At 39.0% G+C, this 21,005-nt stretch overlaps 10 protein-coding genes across 10 annotated transcripts; 3 read left to right on the plus strand and 7 right to left on the minus strand.

The window, feature by feature from the left end:
* The first annotated feature begins 772 nt into the window (after nt 1-772).
* On the plus strand, nt 773-1,738 carry LOC135781748 (C-type mannose receptor 2-like). Its single transcript, XM_065292322.2, has 2 exons — nt 773-1,100; nt 1,233-1,738. Exons 1-2 carry the CDS (start codon nt 794-796, stop codon nt 1,691-1,693), a joined length of 768 nt encoding a protein of 255 aa, XP_065148394.1. The 5' UTR covers nt 773-793; the 3' UTR covers nt 1,694-1,738.
* A 3,502-nt stretch (nt 1,739-5,240) lies between these two features.
* Nucleotides 5,241-6,346, minus strand: LOC135781746 (histone H2B-like). The gene has a single exon (XM_065292321.2). It carries the CDS (start codon nt 6,281-6,283, stop codon nt 5,765-5,767), a length of 519 nt encoding a protein of 172 aa, XP_065148393.2. The 5' UTR covers nt 6,284-6,346; the 3' UTR covers nt 5,241-5,764.
* A 266-nt stretch (nt 6,347-6,612) lies between these two features.
* On the minus strand, nt 6,613-7,215 carry LOC135780822 (histone H4). Its single transcript, XM_073813235.1, has one exon. The coding sequence runs from the start codon at nt 7,108-7,110 to the stop codon at nt 6,799-6,801; it is 312 nt and encodes a 103-aa protein (XP_073669336.1). The 5' UTR covers nt 7,111-7,215; the 3' UTR covers nt 6,613-6,798.
* A 548-nt stretch (nt 7,216-7,763) lies between these two features.
* LOC135787897 (histone H3) lies at nt 7,764-8,263 on the minus strand. The gene has a single exon (XM_065297820.2). It carries the CDS (start codon nt 8,261-8,263, stop codon nt 7,853-7,855), a length of 411 nt encoding a protein of 136 aa, XP_065153892.1. The 3' UTR covers nt 7,764-7,852.
* Nucleotides 8,264-8,799: 536 nt separating this feature from the next.
* LOC135787881 (histone H2A-like) lies at nt 8,800-9,657 on the minus strand. Its single transcript, XM_073813320.1, has one exon. It carries the CDS (start codon nt 9,477-9,479, stop codon nt 9,093-9,095), a length of 387 nt encoding a protein of 128 aa, XP_073669421.1. The 5' UTR covers nt 9,480-9,657; the 3' UTR covers nt 8,800-9,092.
* Nucleotides 9,658-10,252: 595 nt separating this feature from the next.
* On the minus strand, nt 10,253-10,988 carry LOC135781084 (histone H1-like). The gene has a single exon (XM_065291397.2). It carries the CDS (start codon nt 10,871-10,873, stop codon nt 10,253-10,255), a length of 621 nt encoding a protein of 206 aa, XP_065147469.1. The 5' UTR covers nt 10,874-10,988.
* A 2,761-nt stretch (nt 10,989-13,749) lies between these two features.
* On the minus strand, nt 13,750-14,130 carry LOC135781089 (histone H2B-like). The gene has a single exon (XM_065291399.1). It carries the CDS (start codon nt 14,122-14,124, stop codon nt 13,750-13,752), a length of 375 nt encoding a protein of 124 aa, XP_065147471.1. The 5' UTR covers nt 14,125-14,130.
* Nucleotides 14,131-14,955: 825 nt separating this feature from the next.
* LOC135781018 (histone H4) lies at nt 14,956-15,267 on the minus strand. Its single transcript, XM_073813245.1, has one exon. The coding sequence runs from the start codon at nt 15,265-15,267 to the stop codon at nt 14,956-14,958; it is 312 nt and encodes a 103-aa protein (XP_073669346.1).
* A 3,006-nt stretch (nt 15,268-18,273) lies between these two features.
* On the plus strand, nt 18,274-18,900 carry LOC135781083 (histone H1-like). Its single transcript, XM_065291395.1, has one exon. It carries the CDS (start codon nt 18,280-18,282, stop codon nt 18,898-18,900), a length of 621 nt encoding a protein of 206 aa, XP_065147467.1. The 5' UTR covers nt 18,274-18,279.
* A 762-nt stretch (nt 18,901-19,662) lies between these two features.
* LOC135781053 (histone H2A-like) lies at nt 19,663-20,227 on the plus strand. The gene has a single exon (XM_065291367.2). It carries the CDS (start codon nt 19,663-19,665, stop codon nt 20,047-20,049), a length of 387 nt encoding a protein of 128 aa, XP_065147439.1. The 3' UTR covers nt 20,050-20,227.
* Nucleotides 20,228-21,005: the final 778 nt, after the last annotated feature.

Genomic DNA, 21,005 nt, shown 5'->3' on the forward strand with positions numbered 1-21,005 from the left:
ATGCATTCAGCACCGCTATTACTATATAAACATGAATAAGAACTGGAATGAAGCTCAGAGTTACTGCAAAGAAAACTACGCTGATCTGGCTACCGTCGACAACATGAATGACATGAAACAGCTGATGAGTCAAGTAAATAACAGTGGGAATATTGGCGTCTGGATTGAAGAATACAGGTGTTTATAAATGGAAGTGGTCTATGGGTGATCCTGTGAACTATAAAAACTGGGAAGAAAACGGTGACATTAATGGTGATGGTAATTGTGTATATATGATAAATGAAATATGGCGTCATCAGTACTGTGGTCAAACGTCAGGGTTCATCTGCTACAATAGTAAGTGCAGCTTCCTAAAATTTCAACAAACCTTCACTAAACAAAACACATCATATGTCAACTGTCATGACAACAACAACAACAACAACAGACAGTAAAGAAACAGAAATAGCATTTGAGTCACCGTCACCAAACTACACGTGTTTAAGAAGCATTGAGATCAGTTTTTTCTCTGACGTTTATCATTACACATTGACTGTGAAGGGGATGTTAAAATGATCTACAACCTCACAAATATCCCCACGAGGTCAAAATTTACTGGTATTTCTATCTTTGTGGGGACAATTGGTTCCCATAATGTGATAATTACCAGGTACACACACACACAACAGTAACTCAGTAAATAAACAGTAATTTTCGTAAAAAAAGTGTTGTAAGAATGATTGAAAATATTACATTAGCTTTAATTATTTCTTAAATAGAGACCACCAAAGAATTCATCTATGAAACTTCTCAAATGATGTGGAGAGACGCTCAGATCTTCTGCAGACAGCATCATACTGATCTGGCGAGTGTGAGGAACCAGAATGAGGGTGAACAGATTCAGAAGATCATTAATAACAGTCAGATATCTGTCTGGATCGGTCTGTTCAGTGACTCATGGGAGTGGTCAGATAACAGCGACTCTGGCTTCAGATACTGGAAGTCTGTTGAACCTAATGCTGGTGGTACAGAACCAATGTGTACAGAAGTCAGAATTAATAATGAGGGTCAATGGAATGATGCGGGTTGTGGTCACTCTCAGACCTTTGTATGTCATGAAGGTGAGTTATAAAAATCAATTTGTGTTTCATTTCAAAGCTTTCTTCATTATCAGAATTAAATCAGATTCATTTACAGTATTTCCCTTCATGTTTGTGTTTGACTGATGTCATTGTGGTTTATTGTGTGTTCAGATAATCTGGTATTGATCAATCAGAATCTGAGCTGGTCTGATGCTCTGAGTTACTGTAGACTGAATCATGTGGATTTGGTTTCGGTTGATTCAGAGGAGATTCAGCGCTGGGTGTCAGGATTGGTTAAAAAGGCCTCTACTCCAGAGGTGTGGTTGGGGTTACGTCACTCCTGTGCTATGGGCGTTTGGTTCTGGATGAATGGACAGATGGTTTGCTATCAGAATTGGGTGAACAGTACAGTAGATAAGAGCTGTGACACTGTGAGATCTGGAGCAGTTCTGTCTGGAGGAGATCAGCGCTGGATCAGCCTTCCTCAAACTGAACTACGCAACTTATCTGCACCAGATATGAAGAATGAAATCATCTGCATCTTACTGTTATATACAACTATTAGTTATTTTTGTTGTTTTCATACTGTTTTGAATTGTTTGACAATGTGGGAATTTGAAGGTTTATTATAGATTAAATACAACTGTCATTGTCTGAATCAAATATAATGTATAATATCTTTGGGGATTAAACTTTTTAGTGTTAAATAACTTTCTGTGGTAATCCATAGCATACAACTCAGCATGCCTTCTGTCCAATATTTACCCAGCATGGGTTAAAAAATATCTCAGCAGAATTTAGAGTGAAAATAAAATAAAGGTTTGTTTGTATCTTGTATGTGTTTGACTAATGTAAAATAGTGTAAGATAATATTATTTCAAAAGAAACTTCTCTAAACCAGTGTGTCTTTTCCATTTCCGGACATCATACTTTAACAAACTCCTCCTTGGTCTGCCTTATATAAAGGCCTTTGTGATGCTAAATTGTGGAGATTTTGACTTTTGTTGGAAGTTGTGTCTGTAGCAGCCTGACAAATTTTGGCGTTTTGTTATAAAAAAGGCTGTTGCAACAATGACTTACAATGTCTGACCTACCTCCGACGTCACAGGTTTGATAATGGTCCTGACCTGCACACATCAACATCGCAATATTCAGTTACAGTCATAACGCCACCTGCTGGCAATGTAAGCATGCGCGTTCCTTTGATTTGCCTGAGAACAAATATATTCATCCTTGTTGATCTGGACATAAAGTGACATTCTGCTCTGTCTTGTTTGGGCTTAGAAAAAATAATTATAAAATAAATTTTATTGCCCATCCTCCCAAAATACTTGAGATAAGTGTTGCACGTACCCCAAGCACATAGTTTTACCATTATGTCGGCATAAACACAAAAAAATTGATGTAAGCTTATGATCTTACATTGCTTTTCTATGGCGCTGAAACCCGCAGTTGTACGAGTTCCAGTCCAAGTGCAACTGATACTCAACTGACATTGGCTCATCTTAGTTTGAGGGGTGGGGCTTAGTGATAGGTCAATTGCACTACCTGCTACAGAAAGGAGGTGTGGCACATCAAAATACCATCAATATACCTATAATATTCCTCCTGTAATTTCAAATGCATATTCCTACTGGTCAAACGGTGTGCATGGGGTACATGCAACTCCGACACTATAGGTATCCCGAGAGGCTGGGCGAAGTTGTGTATTTTTTACCCTTTCCCAAGCCACATCTCAACCGAGATAAGTGTCTGCTCTGGATTAAGTTATGCGGTAGACCATAACATCAACTAAACACGGATAAATTAAACAAGGATGTCCACATCTACTCTAAGGTAGGTTTCACATTTGGTGCGATTGCCTGGTCCGAACCCAAGTTCGATTGCTTCCCCCTCCCCATGCCCCCCATGGACTCTGTTCAAATATTATTTTTGCATCCGAACCGCGGTACGCTTGCATCATCAAGCTGCAGCCGGCGCGTTCTCATGATGCTTGGAAACCGCTGTAAACGAGAAGACGACAAGCGTGATTGACGAACTGCAAGCAGAGAGATGATTTCTGAATGCCTCCGCAAAAATTGACGTCGGCGGACAGACCGTTGTCATCGAAACGACTTTAGTATGTTTGCGGCAGGCAGACGAAAGTGCGTTTCTGTATTATTTCTTTGAAAACAAAAAATAAATAAAAAAATAAGAACAAAAGTCAAGCAAGCATTCTATGCATTTTGTTGTCAAGGTAAGTGCACGCACACAAACACACACGTCTGTTTTGGTGGGACATTCCATATAATACATTATTAACAGCGGTTCACTTCCGCGATTTGGTATGATTGCGCTCACATTAGCAGCGAACCGATCTGGAGTTCACATGAAACGGACCCCTGACCACCCTTTTTAAGCAGACTCGAGTACGTTTGGCGGGTGCGCACCCGAGTTCGGAAGACAGCGTTCACATCATCCAAATGTACCGAACTCTGATGTCAATCGAACCCGGGTGCGCACCAAAAGTGCTAATGTGAAAACGCCCTAAGTTAAGTCAACAGGGTATTTAAAATTTATCTTTAACATCTCTAATGTAACGTTAGCCTAACATTAGCAAAAAAGTTAACGTTAGCTTCTAGCTGCGTTGTACATCATGTCACTTAGCTTCATGTTCAAATGTTATTTGTAATAGCAATGTTGGGCTGAATGATACATGTAAATACTGTAGCACCAAACTAATGGAGAGGTAACTTACTTTTGGTAAAGATGGTAAAAAGGCCTGTCCTGGAAACGTATGCTGAAGCTTTTCATCGACCTTCTCAACAATAAAATGATTATTATAACCCTCCAAAGCATAGTTAAGGCCCTTTTGGTAACTTTGAGATGATATAGTCTTTCTGTCTCCAAAAATCATCAATTGCCTCCTGTAAAATGTCTCCTACTGTGACAGCTGCCGTAGCCCCCATCTGCAAACGTTGATTGTTTGTCTGAGTGAATGGAGGGGGCGTGGCTTAGCCATAGGTCAATTCCATAAATATGTATGAAGGCTAGATGTCTTACGGCCGAGTCCCTAACGGCATCATCTGGCGGCCATCTTACCACAGGGCGCTCCCTCACTCGTAGCATTGAGTTTAATGGTGCAGGTACATTTAAATGACCATAACTTGCTCAATTTTCAGCTGATTTTCAAACGGTTTGTTTTTTTACAAACGTTATTAACGTGGCTATAATTCTGGATGCTTTAACATGTTTCATGAATTTTTATTTTATTTTTAGTATAGGTATGCAGTGTCATAGGTACATCTTTGACGTTTATAACAAACCAAACCGTTTGAAAATCGATAAAAATAAAGCAAGTTATGGTCATTTAAAAGTACCTGCATCATTAAAACTCAATGCTACGAGTGAACGAACGCCCTGTGGTAAGATGGCCGCCAAAATGCGGACGTTGCACTCCATTGGCCAGCAGCGCGGACGAGACATCTAGCATTTATACATATCTATGGTCAATTCCACGGGCATGGGGTAACCCTGTTGGTCTGTTTGCATTTTTTGATTGAAATGTTGAACAAAGACAGTGAATTCATGCTGCATGCTTAACAGTTAGTATATTAAGTATAAAGTCTACATGTTAATTCCAATAGTTCTTGTCAAATTTCATAATATAGCATTAAAATTTACATCTAGGTGGAACAAATTGTAATTTGCACTACTGTCTGTTCAAAATAAATTAAATAAAAGAAACATATTAGTAGATTTGTAGTTTTTTCCCATTTGTTCAGAAATCGCAACGAAACAAGGTACATATACTGAACCGGGAATTATGTGTACTGTTACATCCCTAAAAAGAAACGCTTTTCTAGCAAGCATTAAAGGAAAACACCACCCTTCTTCAATATTTTACTATATTCTTACCTCAATGAATTATTACATGCCTGTTTTTTCAATGTGTGCTAAATGCTAACACATTCACAAAGTGTTAAACAAAGATTAAGTGCACGCATAAAAAAAAGATGTAGTAGTACCTATGTAATAGATGTAGAAGTGTAATTCCCTCTCAAGCACAGGCAAACACAAGTGGTTTCCTTTTACTGGTTTTAATGAAATCTTTTCCAAGTCAAACCGGTTTCAAAATAAAAGTCTCTTCCGGTTTACCAAATATATATCAACATAAATTACAAACCAAAACACAAAAAAATAATAAAACAGTGACAGTTACAAGAAGTATTTTATAATTTGTCTAAGCTAAGGTAAGAACGTAGTAAAATATTGAAAAACTGTGGTGCTTTCCTTTAAATTAGTGTTATTTCCATTTTCTAGGAAGAGTTATTTCTGAATGCGTTTACTGACCAGAACCATTCATCATTCTGTAGAAAAACAAATATGCAATCAGCAGCATTCAAAATAAACCTGACAAAATATTGCTCTATTAAAATCATCAATCTGTAAAAAAATTATAAATTCAAATAATAGGAAATTAAGACACGGTAACTAGCATTTGCATGTTACTCCATAACAAAGACAAACTAATTGTATTAGACTAAATGTATTATACATAGTCATTTCTTTAAAAGTTCCAGAATTTAGTCACAAAGTTGCATTCTTCACAAGTTAACAAACTTTCAGTTATCACTGAAGTGTATTAAGAACTGGAAGCTCTTTAATCGATAAAGTGGGTGGCTCTTAAAAGAGCCTTTATGGTGTTGAAAGTTTCAACGGATTTATTTGGAGCTGGTGTACTTGGTGACGGCCTTTGTTCCCTCAGACACGGCGTGTTTGGCGAGTTCACCGGGCAGCAGCAGACGCACGGCGGTCTGGATCTCTCTCGATGTGATGGTGGAGCGCTTGTTGTAGTGAGCGAGACGAGAGGACTCACCGGCGATACGCTCGAAAATATCATTGACGAAAGAGTTCATGATCCCCATGGCCTTAGAGGAAATCCCGGTGTCAGGATGAACCTGCTTCAGGACCTTGTAGACGTAGATAGCATAGCTCTCCTTCCTGGACCTCTTGCGCTTCTTACCGCCCTTTCCCGCGGCTTTGGTAACGGCCTTCTTGGACCCCTTCTTAGGTGCGGGCTTTGCTGGCTCAGGCATGATCACTCTGTTAAAATAACACAATGAATGGTGATATGGGTATGTAAGGAACCATTTATTCAGCGCCCATGCAAATTTGAGAGACCGTAGACGTGCCTTCTGGTTGCGGGTTGTGATTGGACACACAACACGACTGAATATCATTGGAGTATCTGTAAATAAGCGAGCCAATCAATGTCTTCAAAACCGCAGTCCCACCCATCGCCTCATGACGTAAACGACGTATGCGTTTGAGTTTTATTTAACTTTCCCGCTCATTTTTATATACACAATACAATTTATTCGCAGTTTTATCTACAAGTTTATTTAACGCTTCTTATTAATGAGCGTGTAACAAATCATACGTAAAGCTTATACAAAAAGTTAAACTAATTTAAAGCAGCTGTAAACAAGATCTATAAACCCGTATGTGTTGGAAAGCAAAATTATCATACAGTTTTTTATATTGAGCTTACACAACCGTTTCTATCTTATGTTACGTGAGTACCATAGGTCGAAATAGGCCAGACACTATATCACAAAAATCTGATAAATTAATGGGTTTGTTGAACAGAAAATTGATTAAAACCTGACACGTTCCAAAACGGACAAATTTACTCTTTACATGAGAAGATGGGTGGCTCTTAAAAGAGCCGTTTGGGTTTGAGTGATTTCATCGTTTAACCTCCGAAACCGTACAGAGTGCGACCCTGACGCTTCAGAGCATAGACGACATCCATGGCGGTGACGGTCTTTCTCTTGGCGTGTTCAGTGTAGGTGACGGCGTCACGAATAACGTTCTCCAAAAACACCTTCAGCACACCGCGAGTCTCCTCATAGATCAGACCGGAGATACGCTTGACTCCACCACGACGAGCGAGACGACGGATGGCGGGTTTGGTGATTCCCTGGATGTTATCACGCAAAACCTTGCGATGACGCTTAGCGCCTCCTTTGCCGAGTCCTTTACCGCCTTTACCTCTCCCAGACATGACTTCAACTTCTCGTAACAAAAATGCATAATGGGGCGCTGTGAAACAGGACTTTGGAGTTGCATACAGGACCTGATGGAAACACAGAAATGAAGGCGGAGCCAGCAATGTGCTTCTAGTTCGACCCACCTCCAGTTTCTATTTTATTGATTATTTATTGTCACATAGACATCAATTTCAAAATACAAAATTATGATTTTCTAATATGCCCAACGCAACATGCAGTCGTGCTTGTTTACAGTAAATGTCTTGCTTTATAGCAATGTAAACAAGATAATAATCCAAAAGTCAACCAATAAACATTTTTTTCCGTTATATAATGAGGACTTTACTATGGTACCATGTTCATGGTTGCAATTTCCTCGAAAGGAACATTTTACACTCTAGCAAAAACAATTAATTTGTTATAACTGGGCACGAGATTAGTTGAACGTGTTTTATTTTCTTGTTGTGCTTACACGTCACGAACGCTCAAGTTAGTGGTTAAATGGTAAACAGATTGTAATGCTTTGATCTCCGTTAAACAGTAAACAAGTTACAGATAAAACCAAGAAAAAAAATACTTATAACCTAACTGGTTCCATTCACTTTTTAATAAAAAAACTTTTATTTATTTAAAAAAAATCTAGTTTTCTTAAAAGGTTAAAACAAGTTACAACAGCTAAACAAAGAAAATCTCTCGTTCTGTGGAATTGTGGTGGCTCTTAAAAGAGCCTTTGCGTTGATGCGGATGACGTGGAGTTTAGGCGCGTTCACCACGAATGCGGCGGGCCAGCTGGATGTCTTTGGGCATGATGGTGACCCTCTTGGCGTGGATGGCGCACAGGTTGGTGTCCTCAAACAGGCCGACCAAATAAGCTTCGCTAGACTCCTGCAGGGCCATGACGGCGGAGCTCTGGAAGCGCAGATCAGTCTTGAAGTCCTGGGCGATTTCTCTCACCAGACGCTGGAAAGGCAGCTTACGGATCAGCAGCTCAGTGGACTTCTGATAGCGGCGGATTTCTCTCAGCGCTACGGTACCGGGCCTGTAACGATGAGGCTTCTTCACACCGCCGGTGGCTGGGGCACTCTTACGGGCAGCTTTAGTAGCGAGCTGCTTCCTGGGCGCTTTGCCTCCGGTGGATTTACGAGCGGTCTGTTTTGTTCTTGCCATGACTGAAGTCAAAACTCTTCCTCGTAGAAAAGTGAATACAGTATTACGCTCAGCAGGCTGCTTTTAAAGACAAGAAGACCACGAGCTCAGAGGGCGGAGACAGTAAACTGGCGTGTGATTGGCCAATGTGTGACGTCTACTGGCCATTGGCTCTTTTCGAGCAGAAGCGGTTTGTTCCCGCTCGATATCCTTTGTTTAGTTTAATGCCACATTTAAGCGGCTATATTGAAGTTTAAAGTCATGTGTAATTAATCATTTGGAATGTTCTGATAAAAAAATAAGTTACATAAAAAGCAGCATACATCACCAGTATGAAAGCGCCCCTCACACAAATAATATAATCGCGATGTGATCTTAGACATCCTTAACACCATGTAATGTTCATAGTGTATTTTAGAGCCAACAAAGCTTTTAGTCTTTTGACTGTAAGGTGCCGATGCCTATATATATATATTTATAAAATAAATAATGGTGAATACAAAAACCTGAAGAGGAACATTTTCAATTTAAATGTATAAATACTTCAACAATCCTGTTTCATAGAAGCTCTGCAAACAATTCACAATTGCAAACACCGCTAATATAAAGGGCACAGTAAAAAACACGCTAAGAAACAAGTCTTGAAAGTGTTTGTTGTAAGAAATGAGAGATTCCCTGAGCCCAGTGTGAAAACTGCTTTCATCAGTTTACCCATAGTTTTATATTTGTGCTGCATTCAAAACTTACATGCAAACCTGTACATTGAAATCTCTAAACATCGCTCTCTTATAGTTCAAGTGGGTGGCTCTTAAAAGAGCCTTTTTGTTAATAGTTTTGTTGAAACCTTGATTTATTTTGCTTTAGCGGGCTTCTCGGTCTTCTTTGGCAGCAGTACAGCCTGAATGTTGGGCAACACACCGCCCTGAGCGATGGTCACGCGACCCAAGAGTTTGTTCAGCTCCTCGTCGTTACGCACCGCCAGCTGTAAATGGCGGGGAATGATGCGAGTCTTCTTGTTGTCACGAGCGGCGTTTCCAGCCAACTCCAGGATCTCAGCAGTAAGATACTCGAGCACAGCGGCGAGATAAACTGGAGCTCCGGCTCCAACGCGCTCTGCATAGTTACCTTTGCGAAGAAGTCTGTGAACACGGCCGACGGGAAACTGAAGCCCGGCTCTGGATGACCGAGTCTTAGCCTTTGCTCTGGCCTTTCCACCGGTTTTGCCTCTGCCGCTCATTTTCGTTTTATTCTTGTAATCACAAAAATATGTGACTCAAGGATGTTGTTTCCAGTATTTAAGAGCTGCTTTATTTGCCTATTGGTTGAAGTCTGTGAAAAGTTCAAACCAATCACTGAACTTCCCTCCAAACGCTAAAGCCCGCCCCTTCTATCTTTCTGCCTGCATTTGTTTTACATTTGCCGCTTAAATTTATATTTATACATTTGGCAGATGCTTTAATCCAATTTACAGTTTATTATTATTTATATATTTATATGTGTTTCTGTATGTGTTGCCTGGGGACAAATGTTTAAACTGGGAGAAACTGAAAGTTAACTAATACATTTGTTTTTGTCGTAAGCAGGTTTAAAAGCAAAGGTGGAAAGTAGTGAAGTATTTTTACTTTACTCGGGAACAAAATCCTGTATTGCTACTAAAGTATCTGTACGGCTGTTTACTGTTGTGTTATTATGCTGCAATGACTTTTACTTACATCTTTATACTCTACTGTCCTTCATAAATACAAAGTGTTTTAAACTTTAATACCAAAGTTACATTAAAAATCTAATGGTTTCTTATGGCAGATACGCTCTGCGTGGCACAAAAGTAAAACTTTCAGAGACTTCTTAGTAGAAGAACTATTTTATGAAGTATTGATTGTTTTAATAAATGAGATAAATTCTGGAGTTTAACTGCAAAAAAATTACATACATTGAAACATTGCTCTTTAAAGGGCTGGTGGGTGGCTCTTAAAAGAGCCTTTTTAGTGGAAATAAATTTTTAGTGAAAATCTATTTCTTTTTGGGCGCTGCCTTTTTAGGCTTAGCTGCTTTGGGCTTTGCCGTCTTGGGTTTGGCAGCTTTCGCTTTCTTGGGGCTCTTCGCTGCTTTCTTAGGAGCCGCTGGCTTCTTTGCTTTCTTGGGGCTCTTTGTTGCCTTTTTAGCGGCGGTGGCGGCTGGTTTCTTCGCTGCTTTCTTGGGTGATTTCTTAGCGGCGGTCTTCTTTGTCGCTGCAGTCTTGGGCTTCTTGGCAGCGGCGGGTTTCTTGGCTGCGGGCTTCTTTGCTTTAGGAGCGGGCTTCTTCGCTGGTTTTGCCTTGGTCTCTGTCTGCTTTTTGTTCAGCTTAAAAGAGCCGGAAGCGCCGGTACCTTTGGTCTGGACCAGAGTGCCTTTAGTCACCAAGTTCTTGATGGCGATCTTGACGCGGGCGTTTTTCTTCTCCACGTCGTAACCACCGGCAGCGAGCGCTTTCTTCAGGGCGGCGAGAGAGACACCGCTCCTCTCCTTGGAAGCCGAAACAGCTTTGACGATGAGGTCACCCACGCTTGGTCCGGTTTTCTTGGCTTTTGCAGCGGATTTCTTTTTGGGCGCTTTGGCCGGTGCGGCGGCAACAGCTGGTGCGGTTTCTGCCATTTTCTCAGAGATAATCTGTATTATCAGAAAGTCAACACAAGATCAGTAATGCGAGCAGCAGAGCGCGCGGCAGTTTTATACAGCACATGAGAACCATATAGACTCAACCGGGACAGCTGAGTGTTTGTGCGCCTACACGAGCCGCTACGCATGTGTTTTCTCCTCTAACTTTTACAACAAAAACTGACATATAAAATACATGGGCGCGATGAAAACAGCGTAAACACAGAGCAGAGGTCCAGCGCTATATCTTAAAACTAAAATACGCCACGATTTAAAAAATATTTTGCCAACTTTAGATCAAATCCACCACCAACATCTGCCAAAGGATAAAGCCGCGTTTGTTTCTCATGTGATTTTTGTATTTTACATTTAATTAAAGGTTAAACGCGTCTTCAGTATTTGTAGCAGACACTTGGAAAATTATTTTCATTACATGAACATCATTAAAGGACTTGTGAATTGTTATATATAGTAGTTATTCTGGACACCTTGAAGCACACGCATCATCCAGAGGCTTCCTGTTCATTTGTGACTTCATCTCTGATTTGGAGTTAAAACTTTTTTTACAAACACTGTTTGTATCGTGAACGTGTTTGAAGGAAGATGAATTAAAATTTCTTAAAGCATTCAAACCATAACATAGTGCTGAAATGCTGATGTGCATACACAATTTATGAAATAAAGTTTTTCAAAGGCATAAACCTTCATTGTATGATCTGTCATACTGTGTGCAGTTTTTCTATCTTCCTTAGAAACTCATTTAAAAGATCAATCAGTGTTAGGGTTAACTATTAAACTATTCTATTACAGTATTACTACTAATAACTATTCAACTATTAAAAACCTGTTGGATATCTTTTTAATCCAGTTTAAATGATTAATAAAATCAGCACTCACATACAGTCTGAATTGTTTGCAACAGATTATGAAATGATCCTCATAAAAACTTCTATGAAAAAGCTATACGATTTTACTACCTTAAAGCATATAAATCAGTTATTTTGAGAAATCCTCTTACCATCTACTTTGTTAAATATTATTAAAAAAATATCTAAATTTTACATTATGGTAATGATAACCACTCTACTTAATATGGCCATTATGAGTTGGCGTTAGACGTATTTATTGAAAGTGGTGTGATCAAAATAATAGCAGTGTGAAGTTAGAAAAAAGGACCTATGTGAAAACATAATTGATAAAAAAAATTTATTTGAGAAGGGAAAAAGTATAAAGAAATGATGCAAAGTTTAAGAATCTCTGCTAAAATGATTTAAAAAACTTAAGAATGGCAACCAAATCTCAAAGCACATGGAAATAAAATCTACTTCAGTTAAAACAGACTGAAGAATAGTCAGAATGGCAAATATTCAGCCTTTCATGTTTCTAGAAAGATCATCAAAGATTATATAAAATGATCTGTGACAGTCAGAAGACATCTGATTGAAGCTAAGCGGTTTGAAAGAATCTCCCATAAAGCAGCATTGTTAAATAAAAGTCATGAGCAGAATCACATCAACTGTACCGAAGAAACGTGTAACATTTTTGATCTGATGAGAGTAAATTTGCTCTTTTGGGGTCTAGTGGTTATTGAAAGAACCTCATGTGACCCCTGGGACTGAATTTAAGCCACAATAATGTAAAGACAAAAATCATGGTATTGGGATGTTTTTCATACTACAGTGTTGGGCCTAATTATAATATACAATGGAACATGCATCAGTTTAAATACATCAGAATACTTAACAAGTTCCTGTCTCATCTTAATATGAAAGAAATAAACCAGATAACTGAGGCCCTGTTACCTTTTGTTCTATTGTTTCAGTTGGTGGCCATTTGCTGACCAAGGGTCTGAGTCATAAGTGAATGGCAAGCCTATGGTGTGAACTCATTTCTATGATAATTAAATGGTCTGAGTGAGAGTGTAATTGATGCGATTAAGGGTTGGTGAGACTCCACGATTGGGGTGGCAGGATTACTTCTTTTCAATGCTTTGTTTAAAGTTGAGTGCTTTGCATTTTACACATTTTTAGTGGCCATTGCACTAAATGGAAAACAATGTAGGGCTACTGTAAGTCAGACTTGGTGACCCAGGGCTCTATGCTCTGATTTGAAGATTGCTTTCTGCAATAAAGACTGCTGCTCGAGGAAATCCAAGTCTTCTGGTCTTTGCTAAAAAGGTTTACAACACTAACCCATTGAAAACTTGTGGGGTGAAATAAAAAAATTGACAGGAACTGTGGATCCTGTGCTGAAATCTCTGTTTCTAGGCCAGAAGTTGATTGACTCGATTTGACACAGATGTGCAGCAGTTGCAACAACAATGGTTATGCAACTAAATATCACTAATAGTTTAAAGTGAAATGAAATCTTAAGAAATTAAAGTATCTAAGGAGAAAAATGTCGACACTGCTATCATTTTAAACAGTTTAAAATTCTTTGCTTTCATTTAAAAGAACAAGAGACCTGATATTTTTGTTAATGCTTTGATTTGGAATTGAATGCATTTTAAGGGTTTGAACCCTAACATGTCATCTCAAAGTATTTATAATCAATTTTATAGCCTTACATGAGAAAGTATCAATTCCTGTCATGTCAAGATGTTTTCATAAATGGTGTTAAAAACAGAAGACATTTATTTTAAATGTTAAATATAAGACAAACATTTACATCTTTTTGTATTTGGTTAAATGAGAATGTACAGTGGGTTTACTTTGTGGTAATTAAGGCAATGGAGCAGCATAAACAATGAAAATTAGTTCGTTTCGGTGTAGTTGCTGCCGGATAATGTGAAACTAAAATAATAGAAAGCTCTTTAACCGTTAAAGTTGGTGGCTCTTAAAAGAGCCTTTGGGGTGTTGAAAGTTTCAACGGATTTATTTGGAGCTGGTGTATTTGGTGACGGCCTTTGTTCCCTCAGACACGGCGTGTTTGGCGAGTTCACCGGGCAGCAGCAGACGCACGGCGGTCTGGATCTCTCTCGATGTGATGGTGGAGCGCTTGTTGTAGTGAGCGAGACGAGAGGACTCACCGGCGATACGCTCGAAAATATCATTGACGAAAGAGTTCATAATCCCCATGGCCTTAGAGGAAATCCCGGTGTCAGGATGAACCTGCTTCAGGACCTTGTAGACGTAGATAGCATAGCTCTCCTTCCTGGACCGCTTACGCTTCTTGCCGCCCTTTCCGGCGGTTTTAGCAACGGCCTTCTTAGATCCCTTCTTAGGTGCAGACTTCGCTGGTTCAGGCATGATCACTCTGTTACAGTGACACAATGAATGAGATTTTGCGTGTGTGAAGAAGCATATATACACTGCCCATGCTAATTTTCAGAGACCATAGACGTACATTATGATTGCGGGATGTGATTGGACAAAGAAGACGAATGGATTTCATTGGAGTAGTTGTAAACTAAGCGAGCCAATCAAAGTATCTAAAATGTAACCCCACCCATGGCCTCATGGCCACCCATAGCCTCAGGGAAGTTTAACTTTCCCGCTTATTTTTTTAAAATACAGTATCTTTGAAATATAACTGGTTCTCTAAAAACATGTTTGTTTTGCACAAAAGCGTTTATTTAACCAATAAAGCATCATCTCTAATTACGTTTGCGATTTAAAGCATGTATGGACATTAATTTGAGCACAGCTTTTTTTAAACATTTATGATATTTGACAGTTTGATATAGGCCTTAGGTCAGTGCTTCCCAATCCTGGTCCTCGCGCACTCCCTCCCAAAAAATGTTATGTCTTCTTTTTTTAACACACCTGATTTAACTCATCAGCTTGTTAGGGAGACATGTTAACCATTTTGGAAGGAGCTGATCATTTGAATCAGGCGTTTTATCAGTAGTAGACTCATAAAAATTTTAATTCTGTGTATACATCATTGTCATGAAAGCGCAACGAAACGACCAATGTGTAGCTTAAGATACATTGGAAAGCTAAAACAGCCAGTTCATCTGTACACCCTGATCTGTATAAAATATTTTGATAACTTGCAAGAAAGCAATGTAAACTTCAACTCTTTATATGAGAAGATGGGTGGCTCTTAAAAGAGCCGTTTGTGTGGTGTTTAGGCTATTAACCGCCGAAACCGTACAGAGTGCGACCCTGACGCTTCAGAGCATAGACGACATCCATGGCGGTGACGGTCTTTCTCTTGGCGTGTTCAGTGTAGGTGACGGCGTCACGAATAACGTTCTCCAAAAACACCTTCAGCACACCGCGAGTCTCCTCATAGATCAGACCGGAGATACGCTTGACTCCACCACGGCGAGCGAGACGACGGATGGCGGGTTTGGTGATTCCCTGGATGTTGTCACGCAAAACCTTGCGATGACGCTTAGCGCCTCCTTTACCGAGTCCTTTCCCGCCTTTGCCTCTTCCAGACATGATTTCAATTTCTCGTAGCAAAAATGCGTAATGGAGTCCTGTGAAACAGGACTTTACAGTTGCCTACAGGACCTGATGGAAACACACAATAAAGGCGGTGCTAACAATGCTTTATGTCACTGTTAGAAGGCTTCACCTACCTCAGTTCTTAACAGGATATATCGTTAAATAAAACACATAAACACTCTGAAATGAATATTTACTGAACTTAAGGGTTTATAATTTACACTTATCTGAAACTTTCAGAAGCAGACTTCTTTGTTCCTGTATAAAACTTTTGTTTTGTCAATGCAGATTTTTTTTGCAAAAGTTTGTTTATTTAGTAGTCCCTGAATAAACTACACAATTACTGTTGTTTCTAATTATGTGATAAAAGCAGTTGCAAATGTTTTACAAAATACACAACAATGATTGCAACAATGAAATGTGCAACATTTTACTACTAAAATATTTAATAATCATTTATTTAAAAGTTATTAAAAGTAAAGTTATTAATTTAACTTACAAGCGCAGTTGCTCTCCACCGAATACTTGCTGATGACACAGCTTAATAATCATTGGCTGGAGATGTCAGCTGATTACATCATAATAATAAAAAAGTCCACTACCTTTGGTAGTTTTTATATTTTGTTTAACCTGTTATTCACATTTTTATTTTTAATGAATTTCTTTAAACTTTTGTATTGGTGCTGAATTATTTGTACTGTGAGCTGCATTACCACTAGACTTATATTTATTTATTTATTATATTTATTAAATTTATACATCCCTACATTTACTAAGTAGCCATTTCCACTAATGAACAGCAGTTACCTTTGTTAATTCTCCTTAAAAACATCTTCATTTAAATACATTTATTGGTGTTGCAGTTGCATCTGTTTCTTTGGCAATAAAATATGTGAATGCAATTTCTCATATTCTCTAAAATAAAAAAATCTTGCTCCATATTAAGTTTTAAAAGTCTGAAACGTCTCTGTTGCTGCGTCATGCTGACAGGAGCGGTGGGTGGGGCCAGCAGTTGATGCAGCGACCGAAGACCGAGTCTCGTCTTCAAAGTACACGTCCTTCAAAGGATACAACCTTCAAATTGGGATGCACACTGCATCTCAATCAGCTCCATTTTCAGTAGTCAGGGAACTGATCAGGGAGTCGGCCATTTAAATGGCTGTTTCAATTACAAAATGACAATTCCCACAATGCAATGCAAAAATGAGTGCTTGCTCACTTGACACTGGGACAATGTTCACTTATTTTTCTGTAAAGTGGCGGCTTAAGCACGTTGTGATCAATCACAGATGTTATTCTTCAGCAACCGGCAAAACCAACATCTCTCTGAATGCTTTATTCTGATTGGTTGAGAAATGTTCCACAGGTGTTGATTAATTTTTCTCTGAATCTATGAAAATCTATGAAAATAATGCACACCCGCTGGTGAAAGAGGCACATAGGTTTATGAGACAAAATTCACTAATTTTCCTTTCTGGGTTTTCATATTTGATGGCATTCTGTAGAAGCACAGCCCGGGACTGTCTCCTCGTCGCTTAGTTAATTTTATTGCACAACAACTATTCAGTTTTTAGGCTAAACTAAAGAAATCACTGTCTTCCTAACCTGCAGTCAATGGCAGATAGCGCTCTTTTACTCATCAGGGGACTTAAGGTGCCCTAAGTGCATGACGACACATGAAAACTATGGACTGGAAGATTGAAAAACTGCAACCAATGTAGTAAAAACTCCCAGTAAATATGCTGTAAATATTCCCACTAAATACTAACAACTTACAGTATTAGGTTTATTCCAAAAGTACTACCCTCTGTCGTTTTATGCTATGTTTTTATAATATCCTATTTTTTGGTCATGTTTTTGGAAATGTTGTCAGTAAATGTTTTATTATTTAAAAAATCTATTAAAACTTTAATTAATGTTAAAAGGCATGGTTTGTATTTTGATAACACAAATCAACAGCCAACTTGTGAGCTTTGATAATAGATAACATTGTATTATTCAGACTAATTAAATATATTATTGCTAAAGTTTTGATATAATATGTAAAAAAGTTGACCTCTTGGTAACAGTACTGATAAAAATAACCGATTGAGGAGAGAGAGGTTGTGATATTAATACTTGTGTACAGTTTTATTATGGCTTTATTTTGTATTTAAGTCTTTAAAGTTTTTTTCATAAAAGTATAAAATTTTATTTTTATGAGTATCATTGCATAATCCGTAACAGACAATTCAGACATACTGTATGTCAGCACTGATTTGATTGATGGTTTATACTGGATGAAAAATCCTCAACAGGTTTCAACAGTTTGTGAGGAAGATAGAAAAACGACACACAGTATGATAGATAGATCATAAAATAACTTTCCAATGAGGGTATACGGCTCTGAAAAACATGAATCAGCATCAAATAACAAATGCACACACAAAAGCAAGAAAAAAAGTTTTAGCTCCGAATCAGAGATGAAGTCACAAATGAACAGGAAGCATCTGGGTGATGCGTGTGCTTCAAGGTGTCCAGAATAACTACTATATATAACAATTCACAAGTCCTTTAATGTTGTTCATGTAATGAAAATAATTTTCCAAGTGTCTGCTACAAATACTGAAGACGCGTTTAACCTTTAATTAAATGTAAAATATAAAAATCACATGAGAAACAAACGTGGCTTATCCGGTGGCTGATGTTGGTCTTGGAATTGATCTGAAATTGGCAAAATATTTTTTTAATCGTTGCGGATTTTAGTTTTAAGACATAGCGCTGGACCTCTGCTCTGTGTTTACGCTGTTTTCATCGCGCCCATGTATTTTACATCTCCTTTTTAGTTGTAAAAGTTAGAGGAGAAAACACACGCGTAGCGACTCGTGTAGGCGCACAAACACTCAGCTGTCCCGGTTGAGTCTATATGGTTCTCGTGTGCTGTATAAAACTGCCGCGCGCTCTCTCTGCTGCTCGCATTCCTGATCTTGTGTTGACTTTCTGATAATACAGATTATCTCTGAGAAAATGGCAGAAACCGCACCAGCTGTTGCCGCAGCGCCGGCCAAAGCGCCCAAGAAGAAATCCGCTGCCAAAGCAAAGAAAACCGGACCAAGCGTGGGTGACCTCATCGTCAAAGCTGTTTCGGCTTCCAAGGAGAGGAGCGGTGTCTCTCTCGCTGCCCTGAAGAAAGCGCTCGTCGCCGGTGGCTACGACGTGGAGAAGAACAACTCCCGCGTCAAAATCGCCATCAAGAACCTGGTCACTAAAGGCACCCTGGTCCAGACCAAAGGTACCGGCGCTTCCGGCTCTTTTAAGCTGAACAAAAACCAGGCAGAGACCAAGGCAAAACCAGCGAAGAAAGCCGCTCCTAAAGCAAAGAAGCCCGCAGCCAAGAAACCCGCCGCTGCCAAGAAGCCCAAGACTGCAGCGACAAAGAAGACCGCCGCTAAGAAATCACCCAAGAAGGCAGCGAAGAAACCAGCCGCCACCGCCGCTAAAAAGGCAACAAAGAGCCCCAAGAAAGCAAAGAAGCCAGCGGCTCCTAAGAAAGCAGCGAAGAGCCCCAAGAAAGCGAAAGCTGCCAAACCCAAGACGGCAAAGCCCAAAGCAGCCAAGCCTAAAAAGGCAGCGCCCAAAAAGAAATAGATTTTCACTAAAAATTTATTTCCACTAAAAAGGCTCTTTTAAGAGCCACCCACCAGCCCTTTAAAGAGCAATGTTTCAATGTGTGTAATTTTTTTGCAGTCAAACTCCAGAATTTATCTGATTTATTAAAACAAACAATACTTCATAAAATAGTTCTTCTACTAAGAAGTCTCCAAAAGTTGTACTTTAGTGCCACTAAGATTTTGCAGCGTCTCTGCCATAAGAAAGCATTAGATTTAAATGCAGCTTTAGTATTAAAGTTAAAAACGCTTTGTATTTATGAAGGACAGTAGAGTATAAAGATGTAAGTAAAAGTTATTGAAGCATTATTACACTGCAGTGCAGATACTGTATTTACAGATACAGTATTTTGTTCCCGAGTAAAGTAAAAATACTTCACTACTTTCCACCTTTGCTATTAAATGTGCTAAAAACAAACGTATTAGTAAACTCTCAGTTTCTGACAGTTTATTTCTCCTCAGGCAACACATACAGATAAACACCTATAAATGTATACATTATAATGAACTGTAAGTTGTATTAAAGCATCTGCCAAATGTATAAATATGAATATAAGCGGCAACTGTAAAACAAAGGCAGGCATAAAGCTAGAGGGGGGCGGGATTTGTTATTTGGAGGGAAGTTCAGTGATTGGTTTAAAGTTTTCACAGACTTTAACCAATAGGCAAATAAAGCAGCTCTTAAATACTGGAAACAACAACCTTGAGTCACAACTTTTTGTGATTACATAAGCGAATCGAAATGAGCGGCAGAGGTAAAACCGGTGGTAAAGCCAGAGCAAAGGCTAAGACTCGTTCATCCAGAGCCGGGCTTCAGTTTCCCGTCGGCCGTGTTCACAGACTTCTTCGCAAGGGTAACTATGGAGAGCGCGTTGGTGCTGGAGCTCCAGTTTATCTCGCCGCTGTGCTCGAGTATCTTACTGCTGAGATCCTGGAGTTGGCCGGAAACGCCGCTCGTGACAACAAGAAGACTCGCATCATTCCCCGCCACTTACAGCTGGCAGTGCGTAACGACGAGGAGCTGAACAAACTCTTGGGTGGCGTGACCATCGCTCAGGGCGGTGTGTTGCCCAACATTCAGGCTGTGTTGCTGCCAAAAAAGACCGAGAAGCCCGCTAAGGCAAAGTAAACCTAGTTTGACCAAGAATGACACAAAGGCTCTTTTAAGAGCCACCCACTATAACTATAAAAGAGTGAAACCCGTTTTATTGTATAGATTATGCATGCGTGTTATAACGTTACAGCATTTGAGAAGCAAGATGCTTTTAGAAATATCCATGCTTGAGTTGATTTAAGCAGGGGTTTTCAAACTGGGGTCAGGGAACGTCCTATTTCTTGCTACATGGATGCTATCAGTTTTCTTTTCTATTGTGCCCTTTATATTGGTGGTGTTTATTATATTTTCTGTAAAGCTGCTATGAAATCGGATTTCTGTAATAAAATCGAATTAAAATGTTTTTTTTTTCAGGTTTGTTCATCCAAAGTGCAACCAACTATTTAAGTCCGAACAGAGTGTCTTTATAAAATATCACTTACTATTAATTTAACAGTTTAGATGTCTTATACATTTTTCCTTCTTGTAAAGGTGGTGTTGTCACCTCCTACATCTTCATAATCATAGTTATAACATAAATAAAGAATTGATCACAAAAAAATAGATGTCTTATAAATGTTTCTTTGTATATAAAGGTTCCTAACATAATATATAGACTCTAAAATGCACACTTACATGGTGTTAAGGGACGTCTGAGATCACATTGCGATTATATTATTTGTGTCAGGGTCGCTTTCATACTGGTGATTTCTTTTGCTTTTTACGTTTTTATGTAAAGTATTTTTTTATCAGAACATTTTAAATTATTAATTTCATATGACATTTAAATATAGCTGCTTAAATGTGGCATTAAACTAAACAAAGGATGTCGAGCGGGAACAAACCGCTTCTGCTCGTTTGAAACGAGCCAATGGCCAGTAAACGTCACACATTAGCCAATCACATGTCAGTTTACTGTCTCCGCCCTCTGAGCTCGTGGTCTTCTTGTCTTTAAAAGCTGGCTGAGCGTAATTTTGAATTAACTTTTCTAC

This window comes from Paramisgurnus dabryanus, chromosome 23 (genome assembly GCF_030506205.2).
Source record: "Paramisgurnus dabryanus chromosome 23, PD_genome_1.1, whole genome shotgun sequence".
In the NCBI taxonomy this organism is placed as follows: Eukaryota; Metazoa; Chordata; class Actinopteri; order Cypriniformes; family Cobitidae; genus Paramisgurnus; species Paramisgurnus dabryanus.

What these genes read in the sequence shown, in the direction of transcription:
- LOC135781084 (XM_065291397.2), bottom strand. Translation starts at nt 10,873, where the DNA reads ATGGCAGAAACCGCACCAGCTGTTGCCGCCGCACCGGCCAAAGCGCCC.
- LOC135781053 (XM_065291367.2), top strand. Translation starts at nt 19,663, where the DNA reads ATGAGCGGCAGAGGTAAAACCGGTGGTAAAGCCAGAGCAAAGGCTAAG.
- LOC135781089 (XM_065291399.1), bottom strand. Translation starts at nt 14,124, where the DNA reads ATGCCTGAACCAGCGAAGTCTGCACCTAAGAAGGGATCTAAGAAGGCC.
- LOC135781083 (XM_065291395.1), top strand. Translation starts at nt 18,280, where the DNA reads ATGGCAGAAACCGCACCAGCTGTTGCCGCAGCGCCGGCCAAAGCGCCC.
- LOC135787881 (XM_073813320.1), bottom strand. Translation starts at nt 9,479, where the DNA reads ATGAGCGGCAGAGGCAAAACCGGTGGAAAGGCCAGAGCAAAGGCTAAG.
- LOC135781746 (XM_065292321.2), bottom strand. Translation starts at nt 6,283, where the DNA reads ATGATATTCAGTCGTGTTGTGTGTCCAATCACAACCCGCAACCAGAAG.
- LOC135780822 (XM_073813235.1), bottom strand. Translation starts at nt 7,110, where the DNA reads ATGTCTGGGAGAGGTAAAGGCGGTAAAGGACTCGGCAAAGGAGGCGCT.
- LOC135781018 (XM_073813245.1), bottom strand. Translation starts at nt 15,267, where the DNA reads ATGTCTGGAAGAGGCAAAGGCGGGAAAGGACTCGGTAAAGGAGGCGCT.
- LOC135781748 (XM_065292322.2), top strand. Translation starts at nt 794, where the DNA reads ATGATGTGGAGAGACGCTCAGATCTTCTGCAGACAGCATCATACTGAT. An exon ending in GACCTTTGTATGTCATGAAG is followed by an intron (nt 1,101 to 1,232) that starts GTGAGTTATAAA and finishes TTGTGTGTTCAG; the next exon opens with ATAATCTGGTATTGATCAAT.
- LOC135787897 (XM_065297820.2), bottom strand. Translation starts at nt 8,263, where the DNA reads ATGGCAAGAACAAAACAGACCGCTCGTAAATCCACCGGAGGCAAAGCG.